Below are 16,268 nucleotides of genomic sequence, written 5' to 3'. Positions count from 1 at the left end.
CTGTAAATGCACCTGTGTTCAAGATATGGATCTGTGGAGCTACCACTGCGTGTCTTCATGTCATAGGTACATGGGCATGTATACAATACTTACATAATAAAAACATTTAATACCCTTCAAGGAGCTTACAGTTTTTTAATTGCATACGTCATTCATAAATCAATGCGTTTAATCATGCAACCCCACAGCAAATGATGGCACAGAAATAATGTGGGGGGTGGTATAGGGTCCCATGGCATGTGTGTGCCTGCTCAGATGACATGAATATGGAGGCAGCAAAGTCAAAATCAACAAATGAACTGTTTCTGAACGGGCGGTACGGGAACATTCAGGGGACGTTCAGGGGATCTCGCAGTGCGCAGTTTTGATGACGAGAGGCCAGATGCTGATGCTGCGGTGGGAGGGCTTTCGCTCGAGGAGTAAGCTTTTTGCGCATGCGCACAACTGTTGGCCCCCATCCATTCATCACATCTTTTGTCTGTGCAGATTTACACGGCGAGTTTGACCGGACGAAAGGCAACTACGCGACGGTAAGATTCGTTTGTAAAGCAAAAATGTTTACACGGTAAAGTCTGACTGACCCTGGCGATGAGACGACGCCAGCCCTGACGCAGTACGCATCTGTTTATGTGTTCTGTTTACGCACTAACCTGCCTCACATCGCTCCAGCGGCCCAGATAATCCGGAAATTAGCCTGTGAGCCTCGGTATGAGAATCAGGAAGCTGACTGGCTTGTTCTAGTCGATGTGCTCACAGAGCATCTTTTATATGTCTTTAATCCTCAACGTTTGGTCTAATGTGATCTTTATATTGTGCCAGGAGCAAGTTCAAAGTATCCAATATTGTGTACCTTTATATCATCTACTAGTATTAACTGATGAATTCACTGACAGCAAAAATAACAGGCAAACTCTCTTTATGGACGATTAATCATCTAAGAAGCTTTTCAAGCTAAATTACAAGGACTTGCAAGAATTTGCTGTGATAAATTACACATATCTTTTAATATGTTGAATATCTTTTGCTTTTTTGGACTGCGGACAAATCAAGCAATTTTAGATCTGCGCTGTTGACGATTATCTCAAGGAACTTTACATAGTCGGGTCGAAACCTTAAAATATTACAGGAAGAAACCTCTAGCAGAAGCGGACTCAGTGTGGGTGGCGGCCATCTGCTGTGACCTGGTTGGGATGAAAGGAGAGGAAAAATACAGGCAATGTTTTAACGTCTGAAATAGATTTTGTTTTTTTGTGTCAGCAGGTTTCTCTCAAGATGACATCACGTGTAGGTCCTAGAGCTGCAGGCACCAATGGAAGTGACTTCTCTTTTAAACACAGAGAAAGGGGGACCCCACAATACCAAATGAGGCAAGTCAATTTCATCTATATCTGATGTTGCTCATTAAATGTCAATGTTATCGCCAAACTGCAGCGACGTCTACAAGGGTTTTTTCTCACCCTGATATTCTGCTTTCTATCTTGCAGTGCTTCCCTGAAGGCGGAGGTGCGGAAGTTAAACTTGGTCCACTTTCTGATCTGGCTGCTGGTTGCTGCACAGGTGACTGTCAGCCACTTCGACCTGGTGTCACATGACATAGTGTCCATGCCGTACCAGTGGGAGTACCCCTACCTGCTCAGCTTTCTCCCTCTGGTCTGCAGCAGTCTGTCACTTCCAAGGAACAATATCAGTTACCTGGTCATATCCATGATCAGCGCAGGGTTGTTCACTGTGGCTCCTCTTATCTACGGTGGAATGGAGATGTTTCCTGTCGCGCAGCAGCTTTACCGTCACGGAAAGGCCTACCGCTTCATTTTTGGCTATTCTGCAGTGACCGTCATGTATCTCATCATGGTGGTTGCTGTTCAAGTGCACGCCTGGCAGTTATATTACATGAAAAAGCTGTTAGACTCATGGTTCGATGCCACTGAGGAGAAAAAGAAGAAATAATGGGAGTGAAAGAATGTTGTGACTGGCCAAAACTGTATTTTTACCTTATTTTATAAATTATGAGACTTATTTATGTCTATTTATTCAGTCATAAAACATGAAACATACCTTAGAAATCTGTGTTCTCTGACATATAAATGTAAGACAGAGTAAAATCTACAATATATGTAAGACAGAGTAAAATCTACAATATATGCTGGAACCTGTTTATCTTGTTTGTTTATTTTTGTCACCATTATCGATCATAAGCATCATTAGAATTAAATTACCTTGCACCCTTTCATCACTCTGTCTGGACTGCTACCTGACTACAAACAGAGACCGTGGTAATTTAGGGACAGGACATTGTTGTCATCCCTATTAAAAATGTTGCCATGATTTGAACAGAATGGATGTAGAGGCATTCATTAGAGTAAAGGCATAACTGTTCCAACATATATATATAGTCCTTTGCAGGGATTTTAAGCACTATTCTTATCCATCATGCGGGATCGTCAGGGAGGCATCTACAAGGAGTCCTGCATCAGATGGTTTGGCTCCAACAGAGGCCCCATCTCAGTATCATTGAGTCAGTCTGGGATTACGTGAAAAGAAGATGAACAGAAGACATCGAGGCAAAATTCTTCAAGATGCTTGAAACAGCCTACCTTGAAAAACGAGTGCGCCTTGTTTTAGTCGGAATGCCTAACTCTGTTTTAGTTTTCTGCAAATGTGCTTATGTTTCCTCCTTTCATTGAGTCTACCTAATAACTTTTTTTCCCCCCCAGAATACATAAAAGTTATTAAGAAGCTGTATGTTTTCAGGTATTTTATTTCAACATCAAAAAAGCCAGCTCATCCAGCCTGTGCTCATGAATAAAATATGCACTGTAAACCAAATAAAACATACATATGAATGCTCTTTAACTTCACATTTGGTATGTTTTATTATCTGTATGAGTCAATCGCAACCGTTGACCTTTGCTCGGGACGTGATGCGCATGCGCGCAGCGAGTGACTGCCACGTACTGACGTGACGTCGACAGTGTGTGTGGAGAGAGAACACTTCCTGATGCTGGCCCGGGTCTGGCTAGGCTAGCTAACATATTTGGATTTTCACGGTTTTGGGGGAAAACCTGTGAAACAAAGCGTGGTCACGTCGTCTGATTCAGGTAAAAAAAGAAGCCTGTCTGGCCTTTTTATTTTAGTCCAGCTGATGTGTCGTTTAGTTTTTTTTTAGCCGCACAGCGGTTTCTGTGCTATCGCTGTGTGTGACTGCTATGTTGCTAGCTAGGAAGCTAAGCGGCTAGCCGGCTATGTTTTTTTTAGCTAACGGAGCTCGCCCCAAACAGGTGTCGAGACCGAGTCGTGGGAAACAGTTTCAGAAAGACCCGCTACGTGTTGTTATTTTAGTGAATAAGGAGTTAAAACAGCATTTAGTTCATAATATGTTGCCGTGCTTAGCCCTGGATGCGTATTGAAGGCAGCTACTACAAGTTACACGAGAAAAACCCGCTGTTGCCAACTTGGTTCTAAACAAGTGACATGGATTGATCCAGTTTTCAATCCAACCAGTGCAACTGTGAAATGAGAGATTAACCACATTGTGGGTTTTTTTTTTGAATCATCAGTACATCTGGTTATATTCTGTGCTACGCCTGATGACGGGTCTAAGCTAGCTAACGTTAGCACCCGGCAGAGCACTTGCTGTTTAATGGGCCACTGACAGATGACTGTGCTTTTTCTCCGACACGCGGCGTTAGCTTAGTTAATGACATCGTGAACGCTCGGCGTGTCAGAGTTTAGTACCCGCAGACACTCGGTCGTGTTGTTTTCCCTCGTGTACTATTATCACATTATCGGCGCGTGCTAACCGTTAGCTACAACACAATCCGTAGCATCCAGCCAATTATTCATCTGGCCGGCCACAGTCAAAGCCGCAGCAGCACTTCTGGAATTGAACCCGACAGCGGTGCTTGTCCACCCGAGATCGAGGGCAGGTAACGTCACCCCTAATCCCGACACAGTCAACGAGAGGCGTGTTGGTCTGCCACAGACTAATAACGCATGTCTCGACGTGCATATCACGAGAAATCTGGGAGTCTTCCCCTACACGTATTAGCCTCGGTGCCCTTATCTCATCGGTGGATGTTTTGGGTCAAAGTCTGTAGGGAGGTCTGCAGGAGCCTAGAACAGGCCCAGCAGCCACCTCACTGAGTGATGTTTGACCCTTAGACCTCGGTGATAGAGGAACTGTGTGGTGCCCCTACTGAGGTAGATTGATTGGTCCAATCTCTATTTTGGGGCAAAGGGCAGCAATGATGAAAGGTGCCTTTAACCGAGACAATAAAGATCAGCTTATGTCATCATGATGTCGGTGTCATGTTGAAGAAACAACCACATTTGAATCTCAAGTGGTGACTGACTCACTACAACCTCACAGAGACCTAGGCCTCAATTTTACTCGTTGTTAATATTATCTTGTTCATTGTGCCATGGTGTAGCACACTTGGATGAATAAACCAGGCTCTAATTATAATCAATGAACTGTTCATTTATATTCTGTAAAGCGCAACGATGTAGCAGGAAAACTTATCTACTCCACATCGTGCATATGTTTCACGCTACTCAAATATCATAATGACAGTATATTATATTCCCGAAGGATGATGGATATACAATGGCAAATAATTGACATATTTCCATACTGAGTGATTTTCATAATGTTTTAGCCGTGATCTTTGACATTGGGGATGTAGCATGAAATATGTGTCCTAAACCGACTGTTTTGTTATACAATACGGACTAGAGCTGAAATGCCCTCAAACTCAAAATGGAATAGACGTGATGCTGACTAGCTCTCCTCTTTCTGTTAAGCGGTGGGAGCAGAGCAGGTCGAACTGAACCATGAACGGCCAGCTGGACCTGAGCGGGAAGCTGATCATCAAAGCCCAGCTGGGCGATGACATCAGACGCATCCCAATCCATAATGAAGACATCACTTATGATGAGCTGGTGCTGATGATGCAGCGCGTCTTCAGGGGCAAGCTGCAGAGTAATGACGAAGTTACCATCAAATACAAGGATGAGGGTGAGACATGGTCCAATAAGTTTTCCTTTTTTTTTTTTGGAAGAGATCATTTGCAGTACAGTGAATCATCTGGTAACTCTTTTTCCGTTTTTTCTAGATGACGACCTCATCACCATCTTCGACAGCTCTGACCTCTCCTTCGCCATCCAGTGCAGTAGAATACTCAAACTGACTTTGTTTGGTAAGATATTAGAGCATTCACTTTCTGTTGCCCCTTCATGGACATTCACAGCTGTGCAAGGGAATATTTTTTGCTATAAGGAATCCAAAATTCAAGTCTGTTGAAATCATGTAGTAGCATTCTCATCCATAAGATGTTCCGCATCAGATGTTACAGAAACCCGTCACTGGAGGGCAGTCCAGCTCATGTTTCCCTCAACAAACGGCCGCTCTCTGTGCTCTGCACTCCCTTCTGACTCATCTCTGTGCGTCTCTTAGCAGTAGTCCAGCAAACAAACAGTGTGACAGACAATATGTATATTCACAATAGACTTTAGTGGAAGTTATACTGGTTCCTAATCTTAATTTTAAAAACGTGCAAGCCCAGCTATATCCAGTCATTCATTCAGCCTTCGGCAATGTGACTTGAGGTTTATGCCATTTGCAGAATTAATCCTTCTTCACACACAACCAGTATGCCTCACCCTAACAAGTCAAGCCTGTTTTTACATACAATTAGTTTTTTTGAAAATTCTGGGATTTTACAGGTACATAACTTGATCTCACCTTGATAATTAAGGAATAAAAAAAATGTGCTTTCACTTAAAATCAGCTGCCCAATAACTATATGCCAAAAAATTCTTAATGGGTAAAAGAAATTATTTCGAGGAATTTCCCGGATTTCAGCTGTTGGTGTTTCATGGTTTTCTCCTTGTTTGGAAATAAACTTGTGTTAGTGATTTACCCATATGGAAATATAAACATAGATGAAGTCGACGTTAAAGACACACTGAGTCTCAAAACCATAACACACCAAGGCATCATGCAATTGTAACAATCAAATTTGTTAGGACAACATATGATGATGTTTGCTCTGCTCTGAGTCAGTCCGACCCCCCATTGCTGCTGTTATAAGCCAGAGAGTTGTAAGATATATATATTTATTCTTATATCCCTATATTTATTTCCTCCAAAACAAAGCCAAGTCCTGGCTCATCGTCACATGGCTCGACCTCACGTGCAAATCATATCGTCAGACATGTTGTTTAGAGATTCATTGAGAGCTAGAATTGCTGAATTTCCATTGCAGCCTGTTGTTTCAGTAACACGTGACCCTGTGCATCTCTGTTCAGCATTATCCACTCAGACAGAGAAACTTATGTAAGAGAAAGGAATGTCTGGTGATTCCTATTCTCACATTTATTCTTCAGCAGTTGAAATTTCACTCCTCAATCAGGTTGGAATGGGAAATTAAAGGTGAAAGTAGTTAGTGACCCATGCTGTGCTGTTCACGTACTGTAGGTCGTGAAGGTAGGTACTGTAAAGTGTTTAACTAAAGTTCCTTACTAAATAATATGTGACACTTAGTTAAATCAGTATTTTAGGCTGACAGACAAACTGGGTGACGAACCAGTGCCCTCGCTATCGGTGTTCCCAGCTTCAGTGCTGGTTAAATACCTAGCTGGCAGGGTGATGATGATAATGATGAGGATGAAGGTCTTAAGTCCCTCTGTGGTAGATGGTCCCTGTAATCCAAGGTATTCAGAATAATGAGCTAATAGAATTTGGACAGATCATCATTCATAATCTGCTCATACTAAGTATAGAATTATCAGCTTTTCCAGACCAATGAACTGCAGAACTCAGCTATCTCCTGTGTTTATTTCACATCATTCAAATGTTGCTGTACGTTACAGTGATGTTTATTTCTTTTCTTTAAGACTTTCCGCTTGTTTAATCATTATTTACCAAAGCATAAATACAGCCATTGATGTGTCTTGCCATGATATTGGTATATTGTCACTCACTTGTATGATCATTCTGTATATTCAGTACTCGTAAGTTTTTTTTTCATCTCACTATCTGTAGTGAATGGTCAGCCGCGGCCTTTGGAGTCCAGCCAAGTGAAGTACCTGCGCAGGGAGCTCATTGAGCTCAGGAATAAAGTCAACAACCTCCTGGATAGTCTGGAGCCCCCCACAGAGCCTGGCCTGGCTGCTACAGCACCGGACAGTGGTAAGTTCTCCCATCTAAATGAACAGATGTACTTGTTAGAACTGCTGCTATACCAGATTACAGATGAATTAATATTAGTGTGTATGTTGGCTGATTGTCCTCGACTGACTGACTGAATCATCGAGTTGAGTTAGGTTAAAATCATTTGGCTCAAACTGTTTATTTTCTGTCATCAGAGGGTGTTTACATGCTGTGTTGCCAACTTAGCACATTTATTGCTGGATTTACTGACCCATTTACCCATTTTCCCCCCCAAAAAATCTGCTTGTAGAATTGTTTTAACATGAAACCTCATGAATTCTTCTTATTGATGTGAAGCAGCCACGCATACTTGTGTATAAAAATAGGACTTCAAGTAGAAAACAAAGTTTACAAGTCTGACACCTGCACATCTTGCTCGCTGGATCCACAACAAGCACTATGCCCCATTAGATACTGGCAGATGTGAACACACACAACGAAACATGATTTTTTAAATTTTTTTTATTTATTACAAACCTTGTGTGGGGTCTCTTAATCCTGTTGATTGGGATTGCACAGACATACTCATAATATCTGTATCACAGTTGGACACTCGCACCAGACTGAGACAGTTTAAGATGTTTATTACTTGTCACACTTTTTTCATATAATATTTGTATGAAATAAAGAAATCATCTTTGAGAAAGTTTTATTTGACGTATACTTTGACTCTTTAGTTTGGTCCATGTCCCATCCTCTAGCATGAGGTGGGGTTTATGACCTATACTGCAGCACAGTCACCAGGGGGCGATCAAGACACTTCATTGGTTTGGTGGGATCAAGGGCTGATGAAAGAGGGTTGATGTAAATTTAGTTTTCTCCTTGGACAACATTGTTTTTGTTCATGGTTTATGATTGACCCAAATCGTTACATTCATGCTATGCATTACTGCCACATTTTCTCCTCTTCTCTGACGGGTTTTAAAACATTTCTCTTGGTTGGCATTCTTAGATTCAGTGGATGGGCGTGAGGGCAAATTTGTGGCAGGTGACCCCACGTTGAAACAGGCCACTCCAGTCAGTGCCGCCAGCATGTCGGCCTTTGACCCTTTAAAAAACCAGGACGAGGTCAGCAAGAATGTCATCTCTGCTTTCGGGTTGAGTGAGGACCAGGCCCAAGGTATCGCACGCCGTCGAACTGCAGAAATTAAAGGTGCTGTCTTGAACTACAGTCATGTGAAAAAATTAAGTTGACCCCATGGAAATTTGTGACTTTTTTAACATGTTTAAACAAACATCTTAGAAACAGTGTCTATTAAAAAGAAAGGCAATCAGGAGCACATGCCTCCACCAAGGCCAACAGTCCCCTTATGAAACCACATTTAAATCCACTAGATCAGATATTTTAATATTATCCGCAACAAATATCATTCAATGATTTTTTTCATCTAGATGTTTAACAAAGTTTGTTCTGATCCGCCAAAATTTAGCAGGTTCTTTCTTGGCTCATCCTCACACCAACTTTGATGAACAAAACAAAACAGATCAGTCACATAGTAAAACTAATTATACCGATACAATTTTACTCCATCAGTTCATATGAAAATACTAATGATGATACAATTAGAATTAGTTGTTACAGATTAGGTGCCAATGATTAGAAAAGGTAAGTCCTTGTGGTCTTGTTCAAGTATATCACCATTATCTGCAGCTACTGTATCAAAGAAAATCCAATGTTTCCTTGTTCAAATATTTTGAAAAAGTCAATTTTTAATAAGAGATTTCCGTGGGATGTCCCTATTTTTTCCCCCACATAACTGTATTTGTTTTGTTCCAGTGTTTAGTTGCCATTTAGTGTTCATATCTGTACTCTAACATCTGTCTACCTATGTGCTGCCCGAGTAGCTCCCCCGGCAGTTGAGGAGCGCTCAGGAACCCCTGACAGCATCGCCTCCTCCTCATCTGCGGCCCCTCAGCCTGGTGCACCCCCCCAACCACAGGCTCCCTATCCTGGAGTACAGCAGGGACCCCCAGCTGGCATGGATGGTGAGATACCACACACCAATATCCCCAAGAAAGCCCACATGTGTATGGCATGTTTAACAACACCATATGGGTGAACACACAAACTAGGCACAATCTGAGGCAGGTATGTGTGCATGTCGAATGGCGTAATGTCCTAATGACCGCAGGGAGTCAAAGACCCTGCAGTTTGTGTGGTTAAGCAAATACATATGTATTACAGTTTTGTTGTTATGTGGGATGTTTATCCAACATTATCACCAAGGCAGCCTCATTAATTATGACATCAGTATTGAGCCAGACAGTTTGAATATGTTGCCCTGAAAGACTGATCCATGGTTTTCGTTCTTCCTGGGATCTTTTAAACCTAAGGTAGGAAGCCTACAAATATATCTCAGGGTAACTTTTCTCTGGTCTTATTTGGTTCACAGGTTAGATCGTTCTTGTCGTGGATGTAGCAGTTCACCACCGGGATAGATACATTACCCCCGTCTCAAGTTTCTGCTACAATTCATTAGTTAGTCATTGTCAAAATATTGTATTTATCCTAACATTTCTCTCGCATATCAAATCAAATGTTTTGAAATACAGAGGAGTTCCATTTTTCAGAGGGCCAAACGGTGCATGAATGCAAAAGAGAAATAACACAAAAGAGATAACACACAAAACAAGCAGCACCATTGCCAAATATTCTCTAGTACCAACCTCTCAAATCAAAATCTTTATCTAAAAAGTAAATGTCAGATTAATCGAAAGATAATCACTAGTTGTTAGATTTTATTAATTGTGTTCAGTCCTGTGGTCATGCATGTGCTGTACTGTACAGTTTGTTAAAGATATGCAAGATGTACTTTCTGTCTTCCTTCGATCGAAGGGTTTTATAGGTTTACTTCAGGAACATGTCAGAATGTTTCCACTGTATGAGAGATGTAATTTCACGTGTCTCTTGACTAACCCACTTATATTCATGTGTAATTTAGTTACATGATTGATGATTTGGATCAGAGTACGCCACACTATTAAACTGCTATTCTTTGGTGAGGATTAAATTCCATGTAACTTCTTCTTCATTTCTCATTGGAATACAGACCAGTATCACTTCCATCCTGCCAGCGATCCTCAGTTGATTAGATTAAGTATATTTGATATGAATAGAGCAAACGGAGAACTTGAGAAAATGCTGCGAATAATTTTAATCAATAGTACAAATTGAAGGTAAACGAGTCTTTGGATGAATACACTTCCAGGATCTTTGTCAACCAATTGACATTGACAAATGTGTGCAACCAACAGATTCACAGTTACGTGTACTGTAAGCGCTTTTTCTTCTTCTTTTTTTTACCTCTTTTGGTAATCAAATCCATTCTGTTGTTGAAGCAGCAAGTTTCGTTTGAATGGAGTTTCACCATGGTGGAGTCTTAATCAACATTATGTCAACAAGAATATCCATGGAATTAGTAATTATCTTACTCAGAAGAGGTCTTATTGCACCAATCCCCTATGTGTGTGTTTTTAATATGCTGTGTGGGATAAAGATTAATGAACGAAGGATCAGGCGATATGTTGGCAAAAACAAACGTGACTTACTTTCTTTTGCTTATTTTTCTCTGCCCCGTACCCCTCGGGGGGATGCAGCTCTGTGGTTCGGTCTTTTGTGCCAATCTCCTGTGTCGTTTTTTCCCCCTTTACTTCTCACTTAAGGGAATTCCCTGGCTTTTGTTGTGCAGGAAGGCCCAGGCAGGTGCAGCCATGAAGGTTTAGCACTTTGTATGGTTTACCACTTTACAGTAAGCAGATTGGATTGTTTTAAGCTAGTGGTTTGGCCCAGATAAATGTGGACGCCCCTGGAGCAGAAATATTTAAAAAAAAAAGATGCCTCATGTTTTCACCCTGTGGGATTTGTAACTTGCTCTTGGAGCAATCACACCTGCAACACTAAAAAAGCAGCACACATGTGCTATGAATACTTCCATTTTAACTGGTGGTTTGTGGTTTGGCCTGGTTATCGTCGCAGGGCCTATTCACTCAGTGAGAGTTCGGATGGTCCAGAAAGAAGTCTTACCCAGTCAATGTTGGCCAGCGACGCAGCACGTTGACTGCCAGCACAACAGAAGGCTGTTCATGGTTCCTTCCATAGCACAAGGACACAGAGGAACAACAGACTTTGCCGTCTAATAAGTCACTTGTTCTTGCAGATTTGATATTTGATTCTGATGTGGCGATGAGGGGATGACACCGTGGAGGACGAATGATCAGTCCAAGCTCTGCATGAGGTCAAAATTGGCAGTTAGATCAAGTTCTGGATGTGGGAAAACTAGATGCGAGTAAAGAACTAGACATGGACATTTGACTGAGCCCCCTGTTTGATCAAGTTTTAACCCTGCTGAAGTTTTAGAAAAAAAATGTTTGTACCAGTTCCAATCTAATTGTTCTTTATCCAAAGGTGAACTTTCAAGTAAAAAGATAATGCGCCCACTGAGATCAGTAAAGTATCGTTATTACCCACATTGGCAGCTCTGGCTACTTTCCGTCTTATTGCAGATCGGTAGATGCATCCAGACCCAGCGTTGGACAATGAATAGTTTGTCCTCTCCGTGTCATTACCTTACTGTTTCCCCTCTTCATCTCGTTTCTTTCTTCCAAAGCTGCAGATGGTTGGCGCGCAGAGACATAAACTCATTCCTGCCCAGGCCTCCTCTCCCACTCAAACCGTTTAACTCACCCTTTGTCCTTGCATTTATTCCTGTATCTGGTTTCAGTCTGTTTGTCAGTATGACATCCTCAAGGCAAATCAGAAAAACCAGTGGATGCACGAGAATTTGTAAAATGCGATGCACGGGATTCAGCACGTGTGGCCCTTTCAAAGCCTTAAGCTCTCTTTTGATGCAAGCTTGGATTACTTGTTGCCATGAGAATGCAGCTAACAAGATCCATAAGGAAATGGTAAACATTTCAGCCTGTTGTCTGTCAGAGCTGATGGAGACTTGGCAATAATTTACATCTGTGCAAGAACAAAAACTGTAAACGTGCACGTTTAACGGCAGCTGTGACATTTTGCTCGCGGCCCTTTATCAGATGGGCAGACGTGTGTTTGGTGTGAAATATTTATTTGAAAATAAGACTGGGCTCTCATGACTCCCTTGCTAAGGCATGCGTAAGAGGTCAGTAGAAAGACAGCCAAACACTTCTTTGTTCCAGTGAACATTATTCTCCTAAGACTCTCAGTCATCCGGGTCATTGTTATCCAAGGGCGTTGAATCGGGAGCAGCCGGACTTGGTCGTTGAACGGATATCATTCTCCTACCTTCAGTTTTTTTTCCCCATCGGAACAATGTCACATCGTTGTCCCTGGGGGTTGACTTCTCAGCTACACTGGAGTAAAATGAACGCCTGGGTCAAGAGGGTCCAAGAGCCACGCATTCTCCCATCGCCCTTACATAACACTCGTGATGGATGACAGACCAGGGAGAACAGGAGAAGAGGCCAATTTCACACACATGCCTTTTTTACACAATAACGAGCATTTAAGGTGCTGTCGGGGAGATAACAGATGGTTGTGGCATCTCTTCAATACCTTTAAAAAGACACCACAGAGGTTCACTGCTGTTTTTACTATACAGTAGCTAAATATTTAGTTGTCAAGTGTCTCCCTGACCATTGTGAAATAACGTTGGGGGGCGGTTTCGACCAGAAAAATTAGCCTTCGCTGCTTTGACTATACAGCAAATACCTAAAACATGAAGACCACCGCTGCCTGATAAGTTGTTGGTCTCTCGCGTGTCACCAGAACTCTGAAGGTTTCCTGTGCATAACTGGCACCGAGATGTTAACAGCAGATCCTTGAAATCCTGACTGTTGTGATGTGGAGACGCCATCGAAGATCGATCGAAGGACATCTCCCACAACTCCCTGTTACCGATTCATTGTTCGTCCCCATGAGCCCTGCTGTTTTGGAGGTCATCCGGTCATAACAGTTTAACCTGTCTCAAAGTAGCTCAGACGAGCAAGAGTTTTACCAGCTTTTGGAAAATCGGCGAACCCCCCGGTGCAGTCCTCTTTCCTTCTGCCTTCTCTCTTTGTGCTTTTCATGTGTCATCGTCACTTCACTCCAGGTTGATAAGCCAGGCAGGAGATTTGAGAGTGTATTGTAGCCCCAGTTAGTGTGTTTGCCAAGCATGCAGCCATTCAGTGGAAAAGGGAATGAGCTAATTGAAATAACAAGAAAAAAATAAAGTTTCCATTGCATTGGTATTTCTGTCAAGTAAGAGTATATTGATCATAGTCACACTATTCAGATGTGGTCAGTAGGTCTTTAATGAAATGCTGTTTAAGGCACGTCACTCACGTGATGATGACAGATGTTGTAGATACGATGATGTCCATCCTACAAACACAGGCAGTAGGTCACTGCCTGCAGACACCGACATGTCAGGAGCTGCAGAGGAAATACTATTGTCCTTATGCAGGAGATTTTGCCTGCTTTAAGACTATTTGTCTGCTTACAGCACCTCAATGGTGGAAACACGTCAGCCATCTTGTAAGGAAGATTACCTCCTTCTCTTTGTTTGTTTGTGTGTCTGTATCTGCGTAGTCACCTGCATGCGGCTCTCTGGCTCCGAGCCACTTCTGACTGTAATGTGCCGTAGAGATTTGCGGGCACCAGACGTTTGGTAACAAGTAATTAGAACTGGTGGTTGCAGCTGTTTTCATTTAGCCAGTTGTGTGTGTGTTATTTGTTCCAGATGTGCGGGTGTTTCCATGAAGATACAGGACCCCACTTAACACTTAATATGTGTCTCGGGTGGATTTGTTCGCATTCTGTTATTGTAACAGAAGAGTGTGAATGCAAAAACAAAATCATTCATGATGAATTCCCTATTATATTTTTTGCCAGATGGTGAAATAAGCTGATTGCATCCATCTCTCTATGACACATACATTGTATTACTTCAAACTGTACCTATGTCAGTATGTGGTCTGTGATGGTACCCCCCTTTTACACCACAGGGTTCTAATTATAATGGAAGCTACAGTTACATTGAAATTACATAAACATGAGTTGTTTATTATAGCTAGTTCTTCTTCTGGTGTTTTTTTAAATTAAAATTTACAGATGAGCTCTAGGTGCACCCTTTTGCAGGGGGGTATAGAGATGTAACTAAAAAATGGATAATAAAAAAAAAAAACACTTGAAAGAACCAGTACTAACGGGCCCATAGATGTAATGTATAGTGACAATCTTAATTATTTTTAGGTTTTGTATTCTGATCATGCTCGTCCTTGTCTCTTCAGGTCAGGTGTACCAGCAGTACGGGGCTCCAGGTGGATACCAACAACCAGGTGCCCCACCGCAGCAGCAGCAGCAGTATGGTATGCAGTACCCTGGTAAGAGTAAAAATGGTTAGGATATTAGAGAGAACAAAAGGTAGCTGCTGCATCCTCTCCCCCTTACGGAGTGAACTGAAGAGGACCCCCTTTTTCTCTCCCACTCTCAGCAGGATACAGCCCTCAGCCCGGAGCCCCTCAGCCTGGCCCGCCACAGCAGCAGCAGCAGTTTCAGAACTACGCACCTCCCTCCTCCCAGGCTCCTGCCCCTGCCCCTGGCCCAGCTCCGGCCCCGGCCCCAGCCCCAGGCTTTCAAGGTGGCCAGCAGCAGCAGCCCCATCCAACTCAGGCAGCCCAGCAGTATCCACCGGGAGGCTTCCCTCCCCAAAACTATACCTCCCAGGCCTCCCAGCCTGCTAACTACAGCCTGCCGCCCAGCTCCCAGCCCGGCTCGGGGTACCAGCCCCGCCAGGGATACACTGCACCTCCAGGCACCACCGTCACCCCTCCACCGGGAGCTGCTAACCCGTACGCTCGCAACCGCCCCCCTTACGGCCAGGGCTACACTCAGCCAGGCCCAGGATACCGGTAAAAGAGGAACCGCGGATGTTCCTGATGCTCCCACACACACACACAAACACACACCCCACCCCCCCTACTCTCTGTGTGGCTCCAGCTGTTTGGAGTGGGGGCAGGAAACATGGTTTTACTGCTCTAGTTCCCCCTATCGTAAAAATATCAATTCCAAATATGAAACAAGCAAACCCCCCCTTCGTCCCAGTCTGATGGTTAGTGTTTGTATGCCGTCTCTTCACACACCACCGTGTTCTGACCCTTATGTGTTTCCTTATTATTTTCTCCATCGCCTGCTCTGCCCTCTTGTACCTGTCATTGTTAACATGTAACCAGTCTGTACGCACACACCTGCGAGACCAAAACAGGCTGTTGCACAAACTGTGTTTTTCTTCTTCCTGGTAACACTTCATTTTGCATCCTCATTACCACATTTGTGTCACACATGACAAACGTCTCGACCGTGTTGTGTTGAGTTTGCCGTGAATAGATGCAATCGATCAAACACTATCTAAATGAAAAGTTGCCCCTTTTTTTGTCACTTTGTTTTTGTTTTATTTCAATTTTACCACCATGTCGGTATTCCGTAAAACTGGCCCGTGTTGGGAGCAATAGCTAAGTGATGAGCTTGTGGGAGGTGTAGATCCCAGTGTAATGATGAAGGCTATTTTTGTTTAGCTTGTTGTTTCACCTTCGGAAAAAAAAAGCTTGTTTTTCCTCTTTTTCTCTGATCACTGGTTTATACTAATATATCAAATCAAATTTCACCTTCCAACGAGATTAGTTGTTTATGTATAAACTGTAACATTTTTTTCTCTTGAACCTAATAAATGATGAGACCCAGCTGGAGTTTTTAAAATCTTTTTGTGTTGGACTTGGCTTCTCTCTTCCTTCTACCCAATTTGAATTTGGAAAACTGTGGTAATCCTTGTCTTCCTATTTAGTTTTTTTGTCTATGGGGTGTTGTGAACTGGGACACGTGGTCGGTTTTGTGTAATCACTCTTTTTTTAGTTAGTCCATTATGAATGCTCTGCAGTATTGATACAGTTAGGACATTGTTGGGAAATCATCTGGCCAATGTTTACCTCTGGAGATGAATTCCAGTGTTTCATCCAGTAGTACGGGAGATTATTAGGGCCAGGCATCAGAAGAAAAAAATTACAAGAGGATATTTTTTTCCATTTTTGCAGTTCA

At 42.6% G+C, this 16,268-nt stretch overlaps 2 protein-coding genes across 4 annotated transcripts; both read left to right on the top strand.

The window, feature by feature from the left end:
- Positions 1–281: 281 nt before the first annotated feature.
- Positions 282–2,853, top strand: jagn1a (jagunal homolog 1a). Its single transcript, XM_035603992.2, has 3 exons — positions 282–530; positions 1,261–1,367; positions 1,485–2,853. Exons 1-3 carry the CDS (start codon positions 435–437, stop codon positions 1,945–1,947), a joined length of 666 nt encoding a protein of 221 aa, XP_035459885.1. The 5' UTR covers positions 282–434; the 3' UTR covers positions 1,948–2,853.
- A 91-nt stretch (positions 2,854–2,944) lies between these two features.
- On the top strand, positions 2,945–15,917 carry tfg (trafficking from ER to golgi regulator). Of its 3 annotated transcripts, none has more exons than XM_035603990.2 (8): positions 2,945–3,098; positions 4,804–5,017; positions 5,115–5,198; positions 7,046–7,192; positions 8,166–8,366; positions 9,059–9,199; positions 14,468–14,560; positions 14,674–15,917. In XM_035603990.2, exons 2-8 carry the CDS (start codon positions 4,834–4,836, stop codon positions 15,090–15,092), a joined length of 1,269 nt encoding a protein of 422 aa, XP_035459883.1. In that variant the 5' UTR covers positions 2,945–3,098; positions 4,804–4,833; the 3' UTR covers positions 15,093–15,917. The 3 variants fall into 3 exon arrangements, with proteins under 3 accessions (XP_035459883.1, XP_035459882.1, XP_035459884.1); XM_035603989.2 differs by having other exon boundaries at positions 14,671–15,917; XM_035603991.2 differs by having other exon boundaries at positions 2,946–3,098; positions 8,166–8,333; positions 14,671–15,917.
- The last annotated feature ends 351 nt before the right edge of the window (positions 15,918–16,268 follow it).

This window comes from Scophthalmus maximus, chromosome 14 (genome assembly GCF_022379125.1).
Source record: "Scophthalmus maximus strain ysfricsl-2021 chromosome 14, ASM2237912v1, whole genome shotgun sequence".
Lineage (NCBI taxonomy): Eukaryota > Metazoa > Chordata > Actinopteri > Pleuronectiformes > Scophthalmidae > Scophthalmus > Scophthalmus maximus.
The sequence above is the reverse complement of the archived record's forward strand: the minus strand, read 5'-3'. Positions and strand labels throughout refer to the sequence as shown.

Coding starts and splice junctions, on each gene's coding strand:
- tfg (XM_035603989.2), top strand. CDS start 4,834: ATGAACGGCCAGCTGGACCTGAGCGGGAAGCTGATCATCAAAGCCCAG. Junction 7,193..8,165: donor TGCTACAGCACCGGACAGTG/GTAAGTTCTCCC, acceptor TGGCATTCTTAG/ATTCAGTGGATGGGCGTGAG. Junction 8,367..9,058: donor TCGAACTGCAGAAATTAAAG/GTGCTGTCTTGA, acceptor CTGCCCGAGTAG/CTCCCCCGGCAGTTGAGGAG.
- jagn1a (XM_035603992.2), top strand. CDS start 435: ATGCGCACAACTGTTGGCCCCCATCCATTCATCACATCTTTTGTCTGT. Junction 531..1,260: donor CGAAAGGCAACTACGCGACG/GTAAGATTCGTT, acceptor TTGTGTCAGCAG/GTTTCTCTCAAGATGACATC. Junction 1,368..1,484: donor ACCCCACAATACCAAATGAG/GCAAGTCAATTT, acceptor TCTATCTTGCAG/TGCTTCCCTGAAGGCGGAGG.